Source organism: Pseudophryne corroboree, chromosome 6 (genome assembly GCF_028390025.1).
Source record: "Pseudophryne corroboree isolate aPseCor3 chromosome 6, aPseCor3.hap2, whole genome shotgun sequence".
Classification (NCBI taxonomy): Eukaryota; Metazoa; Chordata; class Amphibia; order Anura; family Myobatrachidae; genus Pseudophryne; species Pseudophryne corroboree.
In genome coordinates this window covers 60,232,681-60,258,117 of record NC_086449.1, presented here as the reverse complement: position 1 = coordinate 60,258,117, position 25,437 = coordinate 60,232,681, and the positions used below count along the sequence as shown (strand labels likewise).

Below are 25,437 nucleotides of genomic sequence, written 5' to 3'. Positions count from 1 at the left end.
AGCGGGCGTCTGTGTCGAATATACTAGCAGGTCCATCAGACGTTACCAGGGTGTGGCCGGAGCATGGAGAGAAGGTAAGGCATCGGTTTCGCGTAGCGCATGGAATACGGACACAGTCGCACTGTTCTGGGAGGAGACTACCAAACAGTAGCTGACGAGCCACCACCACGGGTGCTCCAGCCTTAGGGATCATAGGCTCCAGGAATAGTATGATGCCGCGATCCCTAGGGTTGATGTCAGACGCTCTCCTGGTCGCCCCTCCCCCCTGTTCATGACCAGTTTCTGCCGAGTCTCCCGTCATACAGACAAGTAGCTTACATAGAACTATTTTCTGGATAAAAACCATATAAAATTTGGAATAAGGAGGAGATCAGTAAAAATGTGAAAGTGGATAAATTGTGTTTGAAAGTGAAGCAGCAGCTTCAGCATTTGTGACTGTTGCTTGTTCTGGAGACAGTTATTCTACAAACTGATTGAAGGCTTGTAGGCTGTTTTTACCTTTACTGTTTTTATATTGAATCAGTGCAGCTGATGAACGTCGTCTGCGATTTAATTTTGCTTGACATAAAAGGTCTGAGGAAGACAAGAAAAACATTTTAATAAATTAACAGGATAACAGCATTTTCTATGAAAGCACTGGTGCATGCAGGGAAGGATTTTTAGTATCCGGAAAACCCCCTTATGAAACTGCAGACAGTGGAGCCTATATGGTAAGCGCTGCCATATTCCAGTGAATCACAGCATTATGCCATGGGGTGCAGGGTCTAAATATGCATTGTGCCATAGCTAGATTAAGAAGGGGGGGTGCAGGGCATACTGTACTCCGGAACCCTCTTTGTCAGGGCCCCTCCAGCCGGAGCAGACTGACATCACTAGCTCTCCCTATTGTGCAACAGCAGAACCAGGTGGTCAGAATATGAGCAGAACAGTATGCAGTACAGGCAGAGACACAGAAATATCAGGTTTCCTGAGATACCGAAGGAGCTTCCCGATCAGAGGAGAGATAGATAACAGGTTACGCAGGACCCAGACACCTACTCCTTGCCTGAGTGCCTGTGTAACCCGTTAACTAAAGAGAGCATGTGGGTCTAGAGAGAGACACACACACAGAGTCCTCCTGAGTCCTGTCCCAGTGTGTTTTCCAAGATAAATTATAGATTTTATTTCGCTGTGTATGTAAGGTTGTTTAAGTTGTTTTTGTTCCACTACAGAAAAACTTTATAAAGTAGTCGTCTCAATTAGGTGGTGCTATCAACAGTACACACGCATGGTGTGGAATAAATGCTGCAAAGATAAGAGTGCTTTCAAAAATAGAAGTGTAAATAGGTTATTTTTAGCAATTTACAAAATGCAAAGTGAATAAACAGTAGAGAAATCTAAATCAAATCAATATTTGGTGTGACCACCCTTTGCCTTCTAAACAGCATCAATTCTTCTAGGTATACTTGCCCAAAGTCAGGGATTTTTTAGGATTATAGTCAGGTGTATAATTAACCAGTCATACCAAACAGGTGATAATGATCATGGGCAGTACGGATGGTGTAATGGTTAGCATTACTGCCTCAGAGCACTGAGGTCATGGGTTCGATTCCCACCATGACCCTAACTGTGTGGAGTTTGTATATTCTCCCATACTTGCGTGGGTTTCCTCCGGGTACTCCGGTTTCCTCCCACAATCCAAAAATATACCGGTAGGTTCATTTTCTCCCAACAAAATTAACCTTAGTGTGAATGTGTGTGTGTACATGTGGTAGGGAATATAGACTGTAAGCTGCACCGGGCAGGGACTGTTGTGAATGGCCAAATATTCTCTGTAAAGTGCTGCGGATAATGTGTGCACTATATAAATAACTGGTAGATAGATAGATAAATAAATAAATAAATATGTAGGTTGAAACACAGTCATTAACTGATACAGAAGCACATGTGTAAGAGGCTTAAAACTAGGTGAGGAACAGCCAAACTCTGCTATAAAGGTGAGGTTGTGGAAAAATGATTCATGTCACAGGTCATACACCATGTCAAGACTGAGCACAGCAACAAGACAAAAGGTAGTTATACTGCATCAGCATGGTCTTTCCCAGGCAAAGATTTCAAAGCAGACTGGGGTTTCAAGAAGTGCTGTTCAAGCTCTTTTGAAGAAGCACAAAGAAACGGGCAATGCTGAAACTTAGTGCATCAGATGAAAGACATCATGCTTACTTCCCTTCAAAATCAGAAGATGTCCAGCAGTGCCATCAGCTCAGAACTGGCAAAAACCACTGGGACCCAGGTACACCCATCTACAGTTCGGAGAAGTCTGGTCAGAAGTGGTCTTCATGGAAGAAATGTGGCCAAAACACCATACAGATGAAGGCATGCTCATCTTTGCTGCAATGTAGCATGCTGCAACATGGCTTGATGCATGGCATGCCAGGCTGCGACTATTCATGAAACCGCTGGCAACGAGCAGGTAATTTGAAAGTAATTAGGAGTTTGGCATTGTGGTATATGCCATAATTTGATGCTGGGGACATAATATGGTGCAAGGGGCATTACTGTGTGAGGCTTAATATGGTGGAATATGCTTTTTTTTTTCCTGAGATGGCCAATGTCTGTTGTTGCAGGGTCAAAAACTGGAGTAGTCGGTAGTCTTTTCCTGCAAGGCCATGCCCATATTAGTAAGGTCACGCCCCCTTGCCAGGAGCGTGCACAAAATGTTTTTTTTTCTCTTTCCTATAGGGGGGGGAGGCACATTTTTTTAATGCTCGCACTGGGTGCCAAATTGTCTAGAAACAACCCTGCCAATAGCAACCAATAAGCATCTACAGGTATCTACCATTTATCAAGTACATTCTATTCAGTGACCGGTAGCTCCTTGCTTCTCCACTTATCCACCTTTCCACTCTTTAGGTTTGATAGATTTCTTCTATAACCTATAGTCACCTGGTCTCTGAGGAGTTTCCAGCATGAAGCTTGTTTGTAGGACCAGCCCAGCATCATGAAACACTCCGGTTGTGTCCGAACCGCTCCCCGGAGTGCAGCCAATGTCATACTTCTCCACAGAATCCCAAACCTTGTGCAAAAAAAAGGAGATAAAAGATCTGTTGCACTGGAAAATTCTAATTGTATTACTGTTATTTATTTTAGAAAAATTCTATAGATTTTTCACAATACTTCGCAAGATAATCTTATATTATCATTTCAAATGAAATATTAAGTTACATTTTAATAAAGTGCATCACAACCAGGTCCCTTTGTGTAAAATTCCAGAGTCCCAAACCTTGCAATAAAGACATGGGATATCTGAGACTTACACATACAGTAAGCACATCCATAAAGACTACAAATTTGTAGTCTAACTACAAATGAGGAGGGCCACTGCCTTGATCTAGTATTCACCAGACTATGCTCCATTTCTGAATTCACTAACACCCCTTTCCCTCTCTCAGAGCACAACCTTATCACCTGTATGCTCTCCTCCAATACTTCAAACTCAGTGTTACTGAAATCCTCCAATCCTCCTCAAACCCGTAGAAAAATGAATGCAATTAATCTTCAAGAACTTTCCACCTCACTGTACACAACTGCTTTCACCTTTTTCTGCATTCACTTCTCCTAAGATGGCTGTATCACACCTAAACCAGACTCTAGAGAGAGCCCTTGATGAAGTGGCTCCAGCTAGCCATCACACTCAAAGTAGGCCTAGATGTCAACCGTGACACTCTAAAGCAACAAGACACCTATAATAACTGTCACGTAAAGTTGACCGCCAGTGGCGTAAATGTCATATCCTAAGTGACTTCCTCACATATAAGACTGTCTACAACTCTTATCGCAATGCCCTGGGCACTGCCAAACAAACATATTTCCAAACTCTCATCTCTGCTCAAGCCTCTAACCCCAAACGACTTTTTAATACATTTAAATCACTTCTCAACACTCCTTCATCCAACCCCCCAGCCACTGTCAAGGAACAAGATCTTGCTTCCCACTTCAAGGACAAGAGTGATAAGATCTGAGATGAAATGTCATATTCTTCATCAACCAGTGACCTACTCAATTCCATACCTGAACCCTCTGGCACTCTCTTCATTTGATCCCACAAAGTATCAACACCTCTTCTCATCCTCCTACTCTTCTACCTATCCTCTTAATCCTATACCCTCACAAATAAGTAAAGCTGTCACCTGTGCTCATCCCAACCTTAACTAACATCTGTAATCTTTCTCTCACTCTATTGGTATCTTTCATTCACTGTTCAAGAATGCAGTGATTACTCTCATTCTGAAAAAAAAACGAAATTCTGACCCTAACTGCCTCTCAAACTACCGTCCCATTTCTCAGCTCTCTTGCCTCTCCAAGCTACTTGAGAAACGTGCTTACAATCGCCTCACACACTTTCTTAACTCATACAACTTATTGGACCCAATTCAATCATGCTTTCGTTCACAACACTCCACAGAGACAGCACTGACTAAGTAGTGAATGATCTGGTCACTGCGAAGTGTAGAGGCCATTACCCACTTCTCATGCTTGTAGATCTCTCTGCTGCTTTTGACACTGTTGACCACTCTCTTCTCATACAAACACTGCAATCCCTAGGTCTTCAGGACACAGTCATCTCTTGGTTCCTATCCTACCTATCTAATCGCTCTTTCAGTATCAGTTTCTCTGAATCCACCTCCTCTTCGCTACCTCTTTCAGTTGGAGTACCGCAAGGCTCAGTCATAGGTCCTCTGCTTTTCTCAATCTATACCTCATCTCTTGGGAAACTAATCAGCTCTTTTGGATTTCAGTATCATCTGTACGCAGATGATACTCAAATCTACCTATCCTCCCCTGATTTGTCTCTATCTGTATTGGGCCATGTCACTGAATGCCTCTCTGCTGTTTTATATTGGATGTCATCTCGCTACCTCAAACTTAATATTTCCAATACAGAGTTAATTATATTTCCACCGGCCAATAGCAGTTACCAGCCTGATATTTCTATCACTGTTGAGAACTCAACAATCAATCCTACTCCACAAGCTCGCTGACTAGGTGTAATCCTTGACTCTGAACTGTACTTTGTTCCCCACATTCAATCTGTCTCAAAATCATGTTACATGCATCTAAAAACATATCCAAAATACGACCATACCTTACACAAGACACTGCAAAAACTCTAATCCATTCTCTCATTATCTCCTGCATTGATTATTGCAATAGTCTTCTCACTGGTCTTACCCAGAAGAGACTCTCATCATTACAATCCATTCTGAATGCAGCAGAGAGGCTAATCTTCCTTGTTAGATGTTCATCGTCTGCAGACCAACTATGTCAGTTCCTCCATTGGTTACCTGTATTCTACCGTATTCAATATAAAATACTTTTACTCACTGTAGCGGGTAAGTTCCAGACGACCAATGGGAGACAGAAGTATTGCAAACAAGTAAGATTTAATTTCCAGCTGACAGGCATATCCACTGCAGTAGCTTTTTACAAAGGATACCATCAACAGTACAAAATAACAATTCAGCTTACTTGAAGACAGCAGTGTAAACAGGCAGAGTATTCACAGCTGTTTCAGGGTGCAGATTTCTCCAGGACAGACAGAGCTACTAAAGGTGCAGCCTCTCCCACACATTCCCCACTACTAACTTATCTGGCCTGGTTTTTATACCTTATCTGGTCATAATTAAGGTTCCTCTCTGAGCTGCAGGTGATTAAACCCTTCCTCAGAACTTGAGAGAGAGCCACTCTGCCACATACCTCCCCCGTTAAAGGGCGAACCTAGATCGCCCATGGTGGAAGCCCAGCTTTCCAGCCCTGTGCAAAAAAATCTGCATTCATATGTAAATGTCCCAGACGATGCCGGACTACAAAATCAAAAGGCTGGAGAGCCAGGTACCACCTTGTCAGTCTTGCATTAGAATCTTTCATGGAATGCTACCATTTCAACGGTGCAAAGATAATATCTCAAAGCCTCAAGTACCCATTTTATAGCAAGGCATTCTTTATCTACTACAGAATACTTAGTTTCTCATGGAACAATTTTCTACTCAAATACAGAATAGGGTGTTCAATGCCATCAAACTCCTGACACAAAACTGCTCCCAAACTGACATCTGAGGCATCTGTTTGAACCACAAATGGCTTTGCAAAATCTGGAGACTTTAAAACCGGGCCTTTACACAAAAGCACTTTAATTTTGGTGAATGCAGAATGACACTTCTTAGACCACTCAAGTTTATTTGGGGCAGAATTTTTTAATCTGTTAACAGAGCCGCTAAGGTAGAAAACTCAGGCAAAAACCTTCTGTAATAGCATGCCAATCCCAAGTAGAATCTCTTTTTGGTAGTTGTAACTGGGGCATCAGCTAGGTAGGGCCTGTACCTTACTCACAAGACTGAGCAAAGACTGAAGAACAGCCCTAAGTCTGTTAAGATGGGCGCTCCAATGCTGACTATACATAACAATATCATCCATATAGGCTGCAGCATAATTTTGATGAGAACGAAGCACCCGGTCCATTAACCTCTGATAAGAGGCTAGGGCACCATGCAGGCCGAAGGGCATTGTTCTGAATTGGAAAAGGCCTAGCGGAGTGCAGAAAGCAGTCTTCTTAGCTTCCTCTTCCACTTCAAATGGCCGCTGTCACTTTGCTAGTAGCTTTCTTTCCTGAGTAGGCAGCAACAAAAGTACTTTATCAGCTGATGAAAAAACTCTAGTTCAGGCATTGCGGTTATAGAGAAGTTTTTGAGCCTCCTGGGCATTTGCCAAATTCTCCCGGGCCAACTGACCTAGTAGGTCCATGCGATTACGCATCTAAAGCACATATTGAAGGACAATTTCTATTGGCTGTTCTTCCCATGCCTCACGCAAAAGATCAAGAACACCATGTGGTTTCCTCCCATACAGAAGCTCAAAAGGGGCAAAACCAGTAGAAGCCTGAGGGACTTCCCTGATTGCAAACAACAAATAGGGAAGAAGCTCATCCCACCATTTTTTGGTCTCTATAAACTTGTTTAACATAGATTTTAATGTACGATTGAACCTTTCCACTAAGCCATCAGTTTGGGAATGATATACTGAGGTTCTGACAGATTTAATTTTTAACAACTTTAACACCCCCTGCATTAATTTGGACATAAAGTTTGTTCCCTGGTCGGTAAGGATTTCTTTAGGTAACCCAACCCTGGAAAACAGCTCCAACAATTTAGTCGTGACCTGTTCGGCTGTGGCAACCCTCAAGGGAAATGCCTCCGGATAACGTGTGGTGTAATCCACTACAACTAAAATGAATTTATAACCTTTAGAAGGTGGTTCAATCGGACCTACTAAAAGGGACCCCTACAATTGGAAAAGGTATTATTTGAGCAGGAGATGGTAATTTTACAGCTGTTTTTGACACTCTGAACAAGCAGCACAAAACCGAGAGACTTCAGCATAAACACCCGGCCAAAAGAACCTGGAGGTAATTCTCTCCAAAACCAATACCTGTTTTCTGAGAGGGCCTGAGACCACCAACTGTTACATCACCTCCCCCATTTGTTTGTGCTTGTCCAGACAATATAAACTCTCTCCAAGCAACACAAAATGGGGATATTTTAACTTTGTCACATGTGACAACATGACACCATCCACTGAAAGAACATTTTCAAAGCCCCTTTTTAAAGCAGGATCTTCCCATTGAGCCTTTCCTAAATCAAGCTGAGGCATGAGGGGAAGTAACAAGAGCTCTTCATTAATACTACTTACCTGGACCTCAGCATGTCTAGGCACAATAGCATTGACAGGTTCATCAGGATTAATAAGCACATTAGCATAAGTAGGCACATCAACATTTACAGGCACATTACGATCAGCATTGTTATGGGAAGGGATCTTTTGTCCCACCAAAACATGATGAGTAAGCCAGTCTCTGTGATCCCTTCTCCTTTGTTTCTTAGATTTGGGAGTCTTTACAAAGGACAGAAACAAATCTGTGGAAAAAGCAAATGTCTCTCCAAGGGTCGTTGCAGCCACCTGTTTCTCTGGCAAAACAAGGGCCCGGAAGTGAAGCCAGTCACATCCGATCAACACAGGGGCTGGTAACCATGGACAAACACCCACACGTAATTTGGCAGTCTTTCCCCTAATCATCAAAGGGACCATAGCGGTACTAAAGGCCCGAACATCTCCATGTACACAACAAATGTGGACTAGTTCATTGGGCAACAATAACTCTGGGGACAACAGATCCCTTTGTATCAGGGTAGTAGCAGAGCCAGAGTCTACCAGACCCTCAACCAGTCTATTTCTGAGTTGTACATGTACCTGTATCCTAGGAGAGGACAGGTCTCTACAGCTGTAAAGACGCTGGAGAAAGAACAATCCATCTGTGGACTTACCCACTCTTGGTGCCCATCTTGGCCACATGAGGAACAAACCTGCGCTGTAGTTATTGGGTAAATCACCAGCTCTGGACCTCCAATTTCCGGGAAACGAGCAGCCAACGTTTTACAGGGAAGGCCAATGCCTTCTCTGTAAAAGGATCTCTCAGCCAAACACCCTCTTTACGCATAGCGAGGGGAGAAGCTGTTTGCCTCAATTCCTCCGAGGTCAGTGTCCTAGAGGGAGACTGGCATCTATTCAGATCCCGACGTGGGGACACCTTACCCCTAGACAACGGTTGCTGCGGGGACAGATGTGGAGACTCAGTCATAATTAAAGTAGAAAGGTTCTCCATTCTTTCCTGCACCAGCAATACATTTTCCACTAGCCGGACTGCAGAGTCTAAAGTGTCAACCCGATGTGGCTGGCTCCAGCGAGCAATCTTGGCAGAAAAGAGAGCAGTAAATTGTTCCAAAGTGATCAACTCCACTAGTCGGGCATAGTTATTTTGGTCCGGCTGGAGTCACTTAACCGCAAGGCTGGCTAGCCTCTGGGCCTCAACACGCGGCCTCACATTAGGGTCATAGGAAACAGACCTGAATTTTCGCCAGTACGCTTCTAGAAAAAGGCAGAATCAGTCAGCCACAGCAGCGTTCACGCAGTCATAATCTTTAGCATCTTCCAACGACAGGGCAGCATATACAGCTTGGGCCTCTCCTGTTAGCAGAGGGGCAATATGTAGGGCCCAGGATTCTTTGGGCCATGCATGCAAGGTAGCAACCCTTCCAAAGGTTGTAAGAAGGGCCTCCACATCATCTGAGGCCTGCATTTTGGGGAGTACTGGAGCATTCACTACTGCTTGCTGCTGTTTAAAGAAGTCCAACATCTGTTGCATAATGGCTTCCATGGTTGCCAGTTCGGGATCCTTTGCCCAGGATGCACTTATCCCATTTCTAGCACCACAATGTAGCGGGTAAGTTCCAGGGGGGCAGAAGTATTGCAAACAAGAAGACTGTTTCAGGGTGCAGAATTCTCCAGGACAGAGAGAGCTGCTAAAGGTGCAGCCTCTCCCACACATTCCCCACTACTAACTCATCTGGCCTGGTTTTTACACCTTAGCTGGTCTTAATTAAGGAAAGGATGTGGTTCCTCCATGAGCTGCATGTGGTTAACCCCTTCCTCAGAACGTGGAAAAAAGAGCCACTCTGCCACACAAGGTTATTAACCACACTGCACCAACATACTACATCTCTTCGCTTATCTCAAAATATCTCCCAAGCCGGCCCCTTTGCTCTTCACAAAATCTACATCTCTCATCCACATTCTTTACTTGCTCCCATGCATGATTACAGGACTTTCTTTAGGCTGCACCCACTCTGTGGAATGCCCTGCCATGTACATTAAGACTCTCCTCTAGTCTCCAAACCTTCAAGCGTTCCCTGAAAACTCACCTATTCAGACAAGCTTATCAACTTCCAGAACCGCTCACATTACCTTCATAAGTTTTTCTATCCAATTATATCCCATCCCCACTGTACAGTCCACACACATCCTCTACATATTTTCTCTTCAATTTCCCTTCCTCTTAACCCTGGTTCACCATTGCTGTGATGCGATATCATGCAGCCCACCAAGAACCTTTGTAATATGGTGGACAACTACTGTATGCAATAGATAGCTCCTATCCTTGTGTATCCATGTTTATTACCCCATAGATTGCAAGCTTGCGAGCAGGGCCTTCCTACCTTTGTGACTGTTTGTTATTACCCACTTTTGTCTTATCATTGTGTTAAGTTGTAAAGTGCAACGAAATTTGCTGCGCTATAAAATAAACTGTTAAAAATAAATAAATGAAAAAAATAAGTATTTACTCACCGGTAAATCTATTTCTCGTAGTCCGTAGTGGATGCTGGGGACTCCGTAAGGACCATGGGGAATAGACGGGCTCCGCAGGAGATAGGGCACTCTAGAAAAGAATTAGGTCTACTGGTGTGCACTGGCTCCTCCCTCTATGCCCCTCCTCCAGACCTCAGTTAAGGAAACTGTGCACGGACGAGCTAACATTACAAGGAAAGGATTTTGGAATCCAGGGTAAGACTCATACCAGCCACACCAATCACACCGTATAACTTGTGATAACCAAACCCAGTTAACAGTATGAACAATTACAAAACATCAGACAACCTGATGTAACATAACATAACCCTTTGTTAAGCAATACCTATATACAAGTATTGCAGAAGAAGTCCGCACTTGGGACGGGCGCCCAGCATCCACTACAGACTACGAGAAATAGATTTACCGGTGAGTAAAATCTTATTTTCTCTAACGTCCTAAGTGGATGCTGGGGACTCCGTAAGGACCATGGGGATTATACCAAAGCACCCCAACGGGCGGGAGAGTGCGGATGACTCTGCAGCACCGAATGAGCTAACTCAAGGTCCTCCTCAGCTAGGGTATCAAACCTGTATAACTTTGCAAATTTGTTTGAACCCGACCAAGTAGCTGCTCGGCAAAGTTGCAATGCCGAGACCCCTCGGGCAGCCGCCCAAGAAGAGCCCACCTTCCTTGTGGAATGGGTCTTTACTGATTTTGGATGCGGCAACCCAGCCGCAGAATGAGCCTGCTGAATCGTGGCACAGATCCAGCGAGCAATAGTTTGCTTTGAAGCAGGAGCACCCAGCTTGTTGGATGCATACAGGATAAACAGCGACTCCGTTTTCCTGACCTTAGCCGTTCTGGCCACATAACTCTTCAAAGCCCGCACTACATCTAGTAACTCGGAATTCTCCCAGCCACTGGTAGCTACAGGCACCACAATAGGTTGTTTCATATGAAAAGATGACACTACCTTCGGCAGAAATTGCTGACGAATCCGCAATTCTGCCCTGTCCATATGAAAAACCAGATAGGGGCTTTATATGTGACAAAGCCGCCCATTCCGACACACGCCTAGCTAAAGCTAAAAGCATGACCACCTTCTACGTGAGATATTTTAACTCTACTGATTTTAGTGGTTCAAACCAATGTGATTTCAAGAAAATCAACACCACGTTCAGATCCCAAGGTGCCACTGGAGGCACAACGGGGGCTGTATATGCAGCACTCCCTTACAAAGGTCTGAACTGCAGGAAAAGAAGTCAGTTCTTTTTTAAAGAAATGACTAAGCCTGATATCTGGACCTTAATGGATCCTATTCTTAGGCCCAAAGACACTCCTGATTGTAGGAAGTGAAAGAAAATGGCCCAGCTGGAATTCCTCAGTAGGAACATTCCTGGCATCACACCGAGCAACATTTTTTTTTTTTTTTTTGCCGTATACGGTGATAATGTTCAACCGTCACATTGAACACTGTACATTATAGTAGTCGACACTGGAGTCAAACGCCGTGTCTATTTCAGCGTCCCTTATTTTGGATAGTGAACCTTGAGAGACTCTAACGATCTCTGCGACATAAGGACAGACATGGGTAGATTTCCTGTCCGTTCTCCAAACTCAGGTGCAATAAATTCACCTTAGCACATATCCAAACAGGTGTCGGCGTCGTCGACGGAGACACCCACCTCACATACATATTTGCTCCATCTTCTTGGAACATACAGGGCCCCTGTTGTAACCAAGCCTGTCTTAGAGGCCGAGGCCATGGGTCTTCTGTGAGCATCTCTTGCAGATCTGGATACCAAGTTCTTCTTGGCCAATCCGGAACAATGAGTATTGTTCTCACCCCTCTCTTCCTTATGATTCTCAGTACCTTGGGTATGAGATGACGAGGGGAAAATACATACACCGACTGTAACACCCACGGTGTCATTTGTGTATCCACAGTTATTGCCTGAGGGTCTCTTGACCTGGCGCCATACCGCCGTAGCTTATTGTTGAGGCGAGATGCCATCATGTCCACCTGTGGCAGTTCCCACCGACTTGCAATCAGCGTGAAAACTTCTTGATGAAGTCCCCACTCTCCCGGGTGGAGGTCGTGCCTGCTGAGGAAGTCTGCTTCCCAGTTGTCCACTCCCAGAATGAACACTGCTGACAGTGCGCTTACGTGATTCTCCGCCCAGCGAAGAAATCTGGTGGCTTCCATCCTCGCCACCCTGCTCCTTGTGCCGCCTTGGCGGTTTACATAAGCCACTGTGGTGATGTTGTCTGAGTGAATCAGAACCGGTTGGTCGCGAAGCAGGGTCTCCGCTTGACGTAGGGCGTTGTATATGGCCCTTAGGTCCAGGATGTTAATATCAAGGCAAGTCTCCTGACTTGACCACAGGAAATTTCTTCCCTGTGTGACTGCCCCCCCACCCTCGGAGGCTTGCATCCGTGGTCACCAGGACCCAGTCCTGAATGCCGAATCAGCGGCCCTGGCGAAGCTGAGAACTCTGCAGCCACCACGAGAGACACCCTGGCCCTGGGGGATAGGGTGATTAACCGATGCTTCTGAAGCTGTGATCCGGACCACTTGTCCAGTAAGTCCCACTGAAAGGTCCTCGCATGGAATCTGCCGACGGGAATGGCCTCTTATGATGCCACCATCTTTCCCAGGACTCGAGTGCAGTGATGCACTAACACCTTCTTTGTGTATATAGATTTCTGACCAGTGTCACGAGCTCCTGAGCTCTCTCTATTGGGAGATACATCCCTTTCTGGCCTGTGTCTAGGATCATGCCTAGGATGGGCAGATGAGCTGTCGGAACCAACTGCGACTTTGGAATATATAGAATTCAGTCGTGTTACCGTTACACTTCCCGAGAAAGTGATACGCTGTTCAGCAACTGCTCTTTTGATCTCGCTTCTATGTAGAGATCTTCTAAATATGTGACAATAGTGACACCTTGCTTCCACAGGATCACCCTCACTTCCGCCATTACCCTGGTCTAAACTGGTAATGACAATCCCGTACCGCAATACTGAGGTACGCCTGATGAGGTGGGTAACTGGGGACCTGAAGGTATTCATCCTTATGTCCCGAACCCCCTTTCAGGCTTACAATGACAGCTCTAAGCGATGCCATCTAGAACTTGCCCCTTTTCAGGTATATGTTCAGGGATTTTAATTCAATATGGGTCTGACCAAACCTTTTGGTTTTGGGACCACAACATGGTCAAATAAAAATAATCCCCTCCTTGTTGAATGAGGGGAACCTTGACCACCACCTATTGAATATACAATTTGTGAAATGCAGTTCACACTGTTTCCCTCTTGTGAGGGGAAGCCGTCAGGGCCGTCGGTGAGGGGGCTTTTTTTCTTGTATCCCTGAGACACAATATCTAACAGGTAGTGAACCCACTTGCGGCTGCACTTCCGAAAACGTGCCCCCACCGGGCCTAGCTCCGCCTGTGAAGCCCTAGCGACATACGGTGGATTATGTAGAGGCCGGGGAGGACTTTTCTCTGACCCCGCCTCTGGCAAGAAAGGACGCATCTCGGACTTTCTTGTTTCTTTATTCGAAAAGCTACATTTGATAATGTCGTGCTTTCCTAGGCCGTGCAGGGATATAAGGCCAAATATCAGAATTACCAGATATAGCCATGGAGACCCGATCCGATAAACCATCTCCACCCAATCCTCAGCTTTCCATATGCCTCTTAAGGCTGCATCGTCTGTCCATTGTACAGGACACGTCAAGCAGAAATCGACATAGCTTTGTCACTAGGACCCAGTATACTCATGTCTCTATGGGCATGTCTTATCCAAAATGCTGGGGACCAGAGGAATTTTGGATATCGGATTTTTCCGTATTTTGGAATAATTGCATACCGTAATGAGATATCATGGTGATAGGACCCAAGTCTATGCACAGAATGCATTTATGTTACATATACACCTTATACACACAGCCTGAAGGTACTTTTTTATAACTTTGTGCATTAAACAAAGTGTGTCTACATTCACACAATTCTTTTATGTTTCATATACACCTTATACACACAGCCTGAAGGTCATTTAATACAATATTTTTAATAACTTTGAGTATTAAACAAAGTTTGTGTACATTGAGCCATCAAAAAACAAAGGTTTCACTATCTCAGTCTCACTCAAAAAAGTCTGTATTTCGGAATATTCCGTATTTCGGAATATTTGGATATGGGATACTCAACCTGTATATATATACACACACATCTCCCAAGACAGCATCATTAATATAAATATATATATATGTATATATATATATATATATCCCTACATATATATATATATATCTCTATACATACTAGGGTCTCTATCTCTGCTGATAAGGTACCTGTCCACTCTGCCACAGCGCTATAAACCCATGCCGACCCAATCGCCGGTCTGAGTAGTGTACCATAATGTGCACGCTATCTGCAGGATCCCTGAGAATAGCTGTAGCATCAGGGCTGCCTTTTGTGACACCCTAGGGGAAGATTTCCATATTATCCTGGCCCTAGTGGGTAAAGGATACTGTCTGAGAAATCTTTGTGGGAAGCTGCAGTCTGTTGTCTGGAGATTCCCGCTCTTTTTCCTCATGAGAGGAGGGCAAGTTCATACCTTCCAACTGTACCTTTTTAATAGGTACAGTACCTTTTTTTTATGGTCTGTACCTATTTTTGGCTCTCCAAACTTCCATTGAAAGTATAGGAAAAGGGGCGTGGTTACACCCACTTTACCCGTGACCACGCCCCCTTTTCTAATTTGTACCGGTTTTTGTGTGTAAAATGTTGGAGGGTATGCAAGTTACCTCAGCTTCCTTTCCCTTACACCTGTGTACCCTCATGACAGGGACAGATGAGTCATCAGTGATATGCACATTTTATTACAATAAACATATATTGAATACTGTACTGCCAAACTGGCTGTAATTTTGCATTATCATAGTCGACACTGGAGTCAAACTCTGTGTCGATATCAGTGTCTATTATCTTGGATAGTGAACATTGAGAGACTCTGACGGACTCTGCGACATAGGGACAGACCTGGGTAGATATCCTGTCTGTTTCCTAACCTTCTTTGTGCAATAACTTTATCTCAGCACTAATTTACACATATCCACACAAGTGTCGGCGTTGTCGACGGCGACACCTTCTTACACACACATATTATCTCCATCTCCTCCTTACGGGAGCTTTCTACATCAGACATGTCGACACACGCGTACCGACACACCATACACACAGGGGAAGCTCTTTTTGAAGACAGCTCCCCCACAAGGCCCTTTGGAGAGACAGAGAGAGAGTTTGCCAGCACACACCCCAGCGCTATATGACCCAGGAAAAAACACAGTAACTCAGTGTTTACCCAGTAGCTGCTGTATTATATGATTTGCACCTAAATTTATGTGCCCCCCCCTCTTTTTTTCACCCCTCAATCGTGATTCTGCAGGGGAGAGTCTGGGGAGCTTCCTTCCAGCGGAGCTGTGAAGAGAAAATGGCGCTGGTGAGTGCTGAGGAAGAAGCCCCGCCCCCTTCATGGCGGCTTTCTGTCCCGCGATTTTGTGTGAATAATAGCGGGGGCTCATGCAGACATACAGTGCCTACCTGTATGTCTGCTTACTTTTGCCAAAAGGTACCTTATTGCTGCCCAGGGTGCCCCCCCCCCCCCCTCCCTGCGCCCTGCACCCTACAGTGACCGGAGTGTGTGCTGTGCTGTGCTGTGAGAGCAATGGCGCACAGCTGCAGTGCTGTGCGCTACCTTATATGAAGACAGAAGTCTTCTGCCGCCGATTTCACTCCACGCCGTGCTTCTTGCTTCTGGCTCTGCGAGGGGGACAACGGCGCGGCTCTGGGATCGGACCGCCAATGGTTAGTACCTGTGTTCGATCCCTCTGAAGCTAATGGTGTCCAGTAGCCTAAGGAGCGCAACCTATCCCGCAGTTGGTAAGGTTTGCTCCTCTCCCCTCAGTCCCACGTAGCAGAGAGTCTGTTGCCAGCAGAAGCTCTCTGAAAATAAAAAACCTAATCAAAATACTTTTCTCTCAGCAAGCTCTGTAGAGCTCACTAAGGTGCACCCTTCTCGTTTGGGCACAGATTCTTAACTGAGGTCTGGAGGAGGGGCATAGAGGGAGGAGCCAGTGCACACCAGTAGACCTAATTCTTTTCTAGAGTGCCCTATCTCCTGCGGAGCCCGTCTATTCCCCATGGTCCTTACGGAGTCCCCAGCATCCACTTAAGACGTTAGAGAAAACAAGATTTTACTCACCGGTAAATCTATTTCTCATAGTCCGTAGTGCATGCTGGGAACTCTGAAAGGACCATGGGGAATAGCAGCTCCGCAGGAGACTGGGCACAACTAAAGAAAGCTTTAGGTCACCTGGTGTGCACTGGCTCCTCCCACCATGACCCTCCTCCAAGCCTCAGTTAGGATACTGTGCCCGGACGAGCTGACATAATAAGGAAGGATTTTGAATCCCGGTTAAGACTCATACCAGCCACACCAATCACACCGTATAACTCGTGATACTATACCCAGTTTAACAGTATGAAATACAACTGAGCCTCTCAACAGATGGCTCAACAATAACCCTTTAGTTAACAATAACTATGTACAAGTATTGCAGACAATCCGCACTTGAGATGGGCGCCCAGCATCCACTACGGACTACGAGAAATAGAATAATCGGTAAGTAAATTCTTATTTTCTCTAACGTCCTAGTGGATGCTGGGAACTCCGAAAGGACCATGGGGATTATACCAAAGCTCCCAAACGGGCGGGAGAGTGCGGATGACTCTGCAGCACCGAATGAGAGAACTCCAGGTCCTCCTCAGCCAGGGTATCAATTTGTAGAATTTAGCAAACGTGTTTGCCCCTGACCAAGTAGCAGCTCGGCAAAGTTGTAAAGCCGAGACCCCTCGGGCAGCCGCCCAAGATGAGCCCAATTTCCTCATGGAGTGGGCTTTTACTGATTTAGGATGCGGCAGTCCAGCCGCAGAATGCGCCAGCTGAATTGTGCTACAAATCCAGCGAGCAATAGTCTGCTTAGAAGCAGGAGCACCCAGTTTGTTGGGTGCATACAGGATAAACAGCGAGTCAGTTTTCCTGATTCCAGCCGTCCTGGAAACATAAATTTTCAAGGCCCTGACTACGTCCAGTAACTTGGAATCCTCCAAGTCCCTAGTAGCCGCAGGCACTACAATAGGTTGGTTCAAGTGAAAAGCTGATACCACCTTAGGGAGAAACTGGGGACGAGTCCTCAATTCTGCCCTATCCATATGGAAAATCAGATAAGGGCTTTTATATGACAAAGCCGCCTATTTCGATACATGCCTGGCCGAAGCCAAGGCCAATAACATGACCACTTTTCACGTGAGATATTGTAGATCCACGGTTTTTAGTGGCTCAAACCAATGTGATTTTAAGAAACTCAACACCACGTTGAGATCCCAAGGTGCCACTGGAGGCACAAACGGGGGCTGAATATGCAGCACTCCTTTTACAAATGTCTGAACTTCAGGTAGTGAAGCTAGTTCTTTCTGGAAGAAAATCGACAGAGCCGAGATCTGTATCTTAATGGAGCCTAATTTTAGGCCCATAGTCAGTCCTGCTTGTAGGAAATGCAGAAATCGACCTAGTTGAAATTCCTCTGTTGGGGCCTTTCTGGCCTCACACCAAGCAACATATTTCCGCCATATGCGGTGATAATGTTTTGCAGTTACATCTTTCCTGGCTTTAACCAGCGTAGGAATTACTTCCTCCGGAATGCCCTTTTCCTTTAGGATCCGGCGTTCAACCGCCATGCCGTCAAAACGCAGCCGCGGTAAGTCTTGGAACAGACAGGACCCCTGCTGCAGCAGGTCCTGTCTGAGCGGCAGAGGCTATGGGTCCTCTGATATCATTTCTTGAAGTTCTGGGTACCAAGCTCTTCTTGGCCAATCCGGAACCACGAGTATCGTTCTTACTCCTCGCCTTCTTATTATTCTCAGTACCTTTGGTATGAGAGGCAGAGGGGGGAACACATAAACCGACTGGTACACCCACGGTAGAGCGTCCACAGCTATTGCCTGAGGGTCTCTTGACCTGGCGCAATATTTCTCTTTTAAGCGGGACGCCATCATGTCCACCTGTGGTCTTTCCCAACGGTTTACCATCAGTTGGAAGACTTCTGGATGAAGTCCCCACTCTCCCGGGTGGAGGTCGTGCCTGCTGAGGAAGTCTGCTTCCCAGTTATCCACTCCCGGAATGAACACTGCTGACAGTGCTAACACGTGATTTTTCGCCCATAGGAGAATCCCCTTGGCTTCTGCCATCGCCATCCTGCTTCTTGTGCCGCCCTGTCAGTTTACATGGGCGACTGCCAAGATGTTGTCTGATTGGATCAGTACCGGCTGGTTTTGAAGCAGAGGCCTTGCCTGACTCAGGGCATTGTAAATGGCCCTCAGTTCCAGAATATTTATGTGTAGGGAAGTCTCCTGACTTGACCAAAGTCCCTGGAAGTTTCTTCCCTGTGTGACTGCCCCCCAGCCTCAAAGGCTGGCATCCATGGTCACCAGGACCTAGTCCTGTATGCCGAACCTGCGGCCCTCTTGAAGATGGGCACTCTGCAGCCACCACAGTAGAGATACCCTGGTCCTTGGAGACAGGGTTATCAGCCGATGCATCTGAAGATGTGCTCCGGACCACTTGTCCAACAGGTCCCACTGAAAAGTTCTTGCATGGAACCTGCCGAATGGGATTGCTTCGTAGGAAGCTACCATTTTTCCCAGGACTCGCATGCAATGATGCACCGATACCTGTTTTGGCTTCAGGAGGTCTCTGACTAGAGATGACAGCTCCTTGGCTTTCTCCTCCGGGAGAAACTCTTTTTTCTGGTCTGTGTCCAGAACCATCCCCAGGAACAGTAGACGTGTCGTAGGAACCAGCTGTGACTTTGGACTGTTTAGAATCCAACCGTGCTGTTGTAGCACTTTCCAAAATAGTGCTACCCCGACTAACAACTGCTCCTTGGACCTCGCCTTTATAAGGAAATTGTCCAAATACGGGATAATTAAAACTCCCTTTTTTCGAAGGAGTATCATCATTTTGGCCATTACCTTGGTAAACACCCTCGGTGCCATGTACAGTCCAAACGGCAGTGTCTGGACTTGGTAATGGCAATCCTGTACCACAAATCTGAGGTACTCCTGGCGGAGGACGTGTTGCCATTGGCGGATGGGCACACGTGATCCTCATACAGTATGTGATTGGATAACACTAATCCTAGAAATAGAGTATCACGGAGGACAATCGGGTTAGCCTCGTTAAAGCTATACAGCGAAACGTGCATGTTGGCGTTTCGGCGGCCTTCCACACTCTTAATTAAGCAATGGTGTAGAACTATTTATGTAGGAAGATATACTCACAGTCCTCCACTGGCACCCTCGCATAGTGAGGTTAATTTAATAAGTGTCAGTGTAGGTCATTAGGTAGCACATAGAGTGTATACAATTTCTCTGGGTAACATTGTATCCAAGTGATTTACACAGGGCAGTTTCTTGGGGCAGGCGAGCAGTGCAACCGCACTGGGCGCCCGCCGCGGCACTAACTGTAGCTCCCTGCTTCCCCCTCCTATTTCTCCCCGAGTAACACGCTCGGGGGGCGGAGTTTCACGGAATGACTCGGTTGCGTCGTTACGTCACAACGCAACCCCGTCACTCCGCGAAACTCCCCCCCCCCCCCCAAGTGGAGTACAGAGGGGGATCCAAGTTAGGAAGAGGGAAAGGCCGGCCTGAGGAGCGACTGGTGAGGCGGGCCGAAGAGCGGTAATCGCCTCTGTAAGTATTCTCTCTCTCTCTCTCTCTCTCTCTCAATGTGTAAAATGGGGACACCTGCCGTAATGTGTGAAATGGGGACTCTTGCCTGCCGTAGTGTGGGGATTTAATGTATTAAGGGCATTGCGGTGTGTGGCATAATATGGTGCAGGGGGGCATTAATGTGTGGGGATTAATATGGTAGAATTTTTTTTCCTGTGGTGGTCGTGATCTGTTGGAGCAGGGTCAAAAACTGGATTTTGACGTAGTCTTTGCAGACGAGGCCATGCCCATTTAAATGAGACCACACCCATTTAGATGAGGCCACGCCCCTTGTCTGGTGCGCGCACACGTTGTTGTTTTTTAAATCTAGGTGTGTGTGTGGGGAGGGGACGACATTTTTTTATGTCATGGGGGGGCGCATTTTTAAATCTCGCACTGGGAGCCAAATTGGCTAGAAACAGCCCTGGATTTACACGTGCTGTTGCCTATAGCAGCAGCACTGTGAGATTGTCAGCAGAGTCTAGCCATTGTGTCAGATTCAGTATATCAGTTGGTAATGCAACACCAATATCACAATAACATCGCTCTGTTAAGCTCCTTAATTGCACATCTATGTTAAATATTCTGAAATGGTATAAGTGATTATGTAGAATTGCCAGCCCTTATGTATGAATTAGTGACACACAAAGGAAGGGAACTGGTTAATATATTCTGACATACCGCAAATAGCATGGTTGTAATCTGAAGAAAGATCTTTAGTAACGAATAGTTACTCTGTGCTACAAAACAGTAAACACAGGTTGCTATATTGCATTATTGCTACAAATCAGGGATACGTTTAGTAAAAGCACTGACTCTCATATCCTGATACAATATATCCAAATACAGGTGGAGTCTGAGATAAAAATCATTGTAACGGATATTTTCCTGCTATACAGCACAGGAAATACAGGTTACTGTAGCATTTCAGTGATAACAGCAGTGTAATTAGAGACACTGGCAACCGTGAGACTGACTAGCTCGTTACCCATATCAATTCATGATGAATATGTGAATCTTTTCTGAATAAAAGAAATCTCACTCCAACGATATTTATCTCTGTCCATCTCACTAGATTTTGGTGATACAGAATATCAATTGAATGTGTGCATTATATTGATGCAATGAACATTAAAGTTTGATTACATATGTGAAAACACAAACAAACACACAATGGATTTAGAGCAGTGATTTATTGCAATGAGTCCTCACATTTGAACCTGTCAACATATGGCATTTATAAATCCTTAATATCATCATATACATACAGAGATTATTTCCTGTTCCGTGCATGATTAAAATTGCACTATATTAGAGGGTTTTCCCATTCAATGTATTTGAGACACTTATGTGCTAGATAAACAACTCTGTCCCTACACCTTGCCAGAGTAATAGTGGAAGTACCGCCTTTTAAATCTTTTCACATTTATATTCTCTCTTTTCACGTTTATGTTTGTATGTATCAATTTTAACCTCTATGTTTTGCTGTGTAATCCCCATTTAAAGGGGGCATTTTAGAAGGTGAAGCAATAAAAGCTAAGTTTTAAAGGAAATAAAATTAATATGAATTTCATTTGTGCGCCCAACTAAGCAACTACTTGTAGTCCCTCCCCCTATTTTCCCCCTTCTTTGGTTGCACCTTGAGTATTACCTGCTGGGAATACAGCTTGTTAATTGCCTCTAGCACAGCCTCCCTGCCTGAGGGAGTTGTCGGCAAGGCAGATTTGAGGAAACGGCGGGGGGGAGACATCTCGAATTCCAGCTTGTACCCCTGAAATACTACTTGAATGAAACAGGGATCCACCTGTGAGCGAGCCCACTGATCGCTGAAATTTTTGAGGCGGCCCCCCACCGTACCTGGCTACACCTGTGGAGCCCCTGCGTCATACTGTGGACTCAGAGGAAGCGGGAGAAGAATTTTGATTCTGGGAACTGGCTGACTGGTGCAGCTTTTTCCCTCTTCCCTTGTCTCTGTGCAGACAGGAAGCGCCTTTGACCCGCTTGCTTTTCTGAAGCTGAAAGGACTGTACCTGATAATACAGTGCTTTCTTAGTCTGTGAGGAAACCTGAGGTAAAAATATTTCTTCCCAGCTGTTGCTGTGGATACGAGGTTTCAGAGACCATCCCCAAATAATTCCTCACCCTTATAAGGCAGAATCTCTATGCGCCTTTTAAAGTCAGCATCACCTGTCCAGTGACAGGTCTCTAATACCCTCCTGACAGAATGGACATTACATTCATTTTGGATGCCAGCCGGCAAAATATCCCTCTGTGCATCCCTCATATATAAGACGACGTCTTTAATATGTTCTCATGTTAGCAAACTAGTATGTTTGACAGGGTCACCGACCACGCTGCAGCAGCACGATCTGCAGGTCTCAGTCTAGTACCTGAGTGTGTAAATACAGACTTCAGGATAGCCTCCTGCTTTTTATCAACAGGTACCTTCAAAGTGTCTGTTCCTAAGACGGCAGTGCCACCTTTTTTGACAACCGTGTGAGCGCCTTATCCACCCTAGGGGATATCTCCCAGCGTAACTTATCCTCTGGCGGGAAAGGGTACGCCATCAGTAACTTTTTAGAAATTACCAGTTTCTTTTATCGGGGGAACCCACGCTTTTCACACACTTCATTCATTCATCTGATGGGGGAACAAAACACTGCCTGTTTTTTCTCCCCAAACATAAAACCCATTGGGTTAATGTCAGAAATGTGTATCATATTTTTTATTGCCGGGATCAAGTCACGGATGTTCCTAGTGGATTGTGTATATGTCTCAACCTTGTCGACACTGGAGTCAGACTCCGTGTCGACATCTGTGTCTGCCATCTGAGGGAGCGGGCGTTTTTGAGCCCCTGATGGCCTTTGAGACGCCTGGGCAGGCGCGGGCTGAGAAGCCGGCTGTCCCACAGCTGTTACGTCATCCACCCTTTTATGTAAGGAGTTGACACTGTCGGTTAATACCTCCCAGCTATCCATCCACTCTGGTGTCGGCCCCACAGGGGGCGACATCACATTTATCGGCATCTGCTCCGTCACCATATTAGCCTCCTCATCAAACATGTCGACACAGCCGTACCGACACACCGCACACACACAGAGAATACTCTGACTGAGGACAGGACCCCACAAAGCCCTTTGGGTAGACAGAGAGAGAGAGTATGCCAGCACACACCAGAGCGCTATATAATGCAGGGATTAACACTATAACTGAGTGATTTTTTCCCCAATAGCTGCTTGTATATACAAATTGCGCCTAAATTTAGTGACCCCCTCTCTTTTTAACCCTTTGAGCCTGAAAACTACAGGGGAGAGCCTGGGGAGCTTTCTTCCAGCTGCACTGTGAAGAGAAAATGGCGCCAGTGTGCTGAGGGAGATAGCTCCGACCCTTTTTCGCAGACTTTTCTCCCACTTTTTTATGGATTCTGGCTGGGGTATTTATCACATATATAGCCACTGGGGCTATATATTGTGATTGTTTTGCCAGCCAAGGTGTTTTTATTGCTTCTCAGGGCGCCCCCCCCCCAGCGCCCTGCACCCTCAGTGACCGGAGTGTGAAGTGTGTATGAGGAGCAATGGCGCACAGCTGCAGTGCGCTACCTTGGTGAAGACAGATGTCTTCTGCTGCCGATTTTCCGGACCTCTTCTTGCTTCTGGCTCTGTAAGGGGGACGGCGGCGCGGCTCCGGGACCGAACACCAAGGCCAGTTCCATGCGGTCGATCCCTCTGGAGCTAATGGTGTCCAGTAGCCTATGAAGCCCAAGCTAGCTGCAAACAGGTAGGTTCGCTTCTTCTCCCCTTAGTCCCTCGGTGCAGTGAGCCTGTTGCCAGCAGGTCTTACTGTAAAATAAAAAACCTAATATATATACTTTCTTTTTAGAAGCTCAGGAGAGCCCCTATTGTGCATCCAGCCTCGGCCGGGCACAAAAATCTAACTGAGGCTTGGAGGAGGGTCATGGTGGGAGGAGCCAGTGCACACCAGGTGACCTAAAGCTTTCTTTAGTTGTGCCCAGTCTCCTGCGGAGCCGCTATTCCCCATGGTCCTTTCAGAGTTCCCAGCATCCACTAGGACGTTAGAGAAATAAAATTAGTAATAAAGTATTAAAAGTATAAGTCACTATTTGCAATCTTGTGTTTTCTTTATCTGTATATTAATTTGCTAAGGTCTGACCGTCTCCAACATGCATGTGCAGTGTGATCTGTAACCACCCATATAACTGTTCCCACTGTGAGAGAGACAGGACAGATCTAGCTCCATGGAAGAGGAGGATACAGTATGTTCGGCTGACGTCACACCGCGCTCCCTCCTGGCCGCCCTGTGCTGCGCTCCTGGCTGTCCTGTGCTGTGTTCCTGGCCGCGTTGTGACGTGCTGACGTGAACCGCGCTCCCTCATGCCTGCCCGTCCTGCGCTGTCCTGTCCTCCCGCCCGTGGCTCGCCAACCCACACACAGAACTTAAAGTGTTCTGTGGCTGACCGCTAACAGAGTTCCGCAGGATCAGACAGTGGCCCACATAACAGTGGGAAATTCCCACTGACATTACTGAGGTGAGGATGGGACCATGTGTCTACTAAAAGTTGTGTCCTTCCCCCTCACCCCGTCATCCATCTTTCTTACATTTACTCTGGTGTTTTGAGGAGAAAGTGTTAATTAACCCATTCATTGCCAGAAAATAATTGGCGACAATAATAAACAAGAATAAAATGTCTATCTATCTATCTATCTATCTATCTATCTATCTATCTATCTATCTATCTATCTATCTATCTATATATATATACACACACACACACAGTATCTCACCAATGCCATATAAACAGCGATAACCAGTATATATGCACAATAATATATGATTTCCTTCCTTTCAAATCAAGAGGGTAACGTCGGCGTATCTAAATATATTTTGAGGTAAAAGGTAAGAAAGTTCCCTGACCCCTGCTATACACTATGTGCCCCAATTACAAATACATAGAAAAAGTCTATAATTATAGTAAGAAAACTACAGAAACAATTGTAATACTTATGACTTACGATTGTTTGGATAGCTGTGAGCCTGGTCATCATCCTGCTACCAGCATGATGGGCCTATTGTTATGTGGAGGCCTGGAGTGTAGCCCCATTCACCCCATCGTTAATCTGGCCCTGCCCAGCATATTGCCAAGTCCCATTATGAGTTAGAAATAAACTTCAATATCTGTCACATATTCCACTGCTCACCTTCCTCTGTGAAATCTTATACTTGCTGTTGAGCACATAAACGCCTTTGTCCACAGCCACCAGCCCAACGGAGGCTCCTTTATCTGCTTTCAGATTCAGATTCAGAGTATCCTCAGGTTCATATACTCCAGTGGTTTGTGTATTGGCCACTGTCAACTCCAGCTGTG

At 45.6% G+C, this 25,437-nt stretch overlaps 1 protein-coding gene across 1 annotated transcript in view; it reads right to left on the bottom strand.

Moving 5' to 3' along the window:
- LOC134936129 (complement C3-like) overlaps positions 1–25,437 on the bottom strand; it is an 828,079-nt gene that overhangs the window by 431,691 nt on the left and 370,951 nt on the right. Inside the window, exons 14-16 of the mRNA XM_063931046.1 lie at positions 25,271–25,432; positions 2,926–3,055; positions 499–573 (exon numbers count right to left, since the gene is read on the bottom strand). Of these exons, the coding sequence (XP_063787116.1) occupies positions 499–573; positions 2,926–3,055; positions 25,271–25,432 (367 nt within the window). The remainder of the gene's footprint in view (positions 1–498; positions 574–2,925; positions 3,056–25,270; positions 25,433–25,437) is intronic.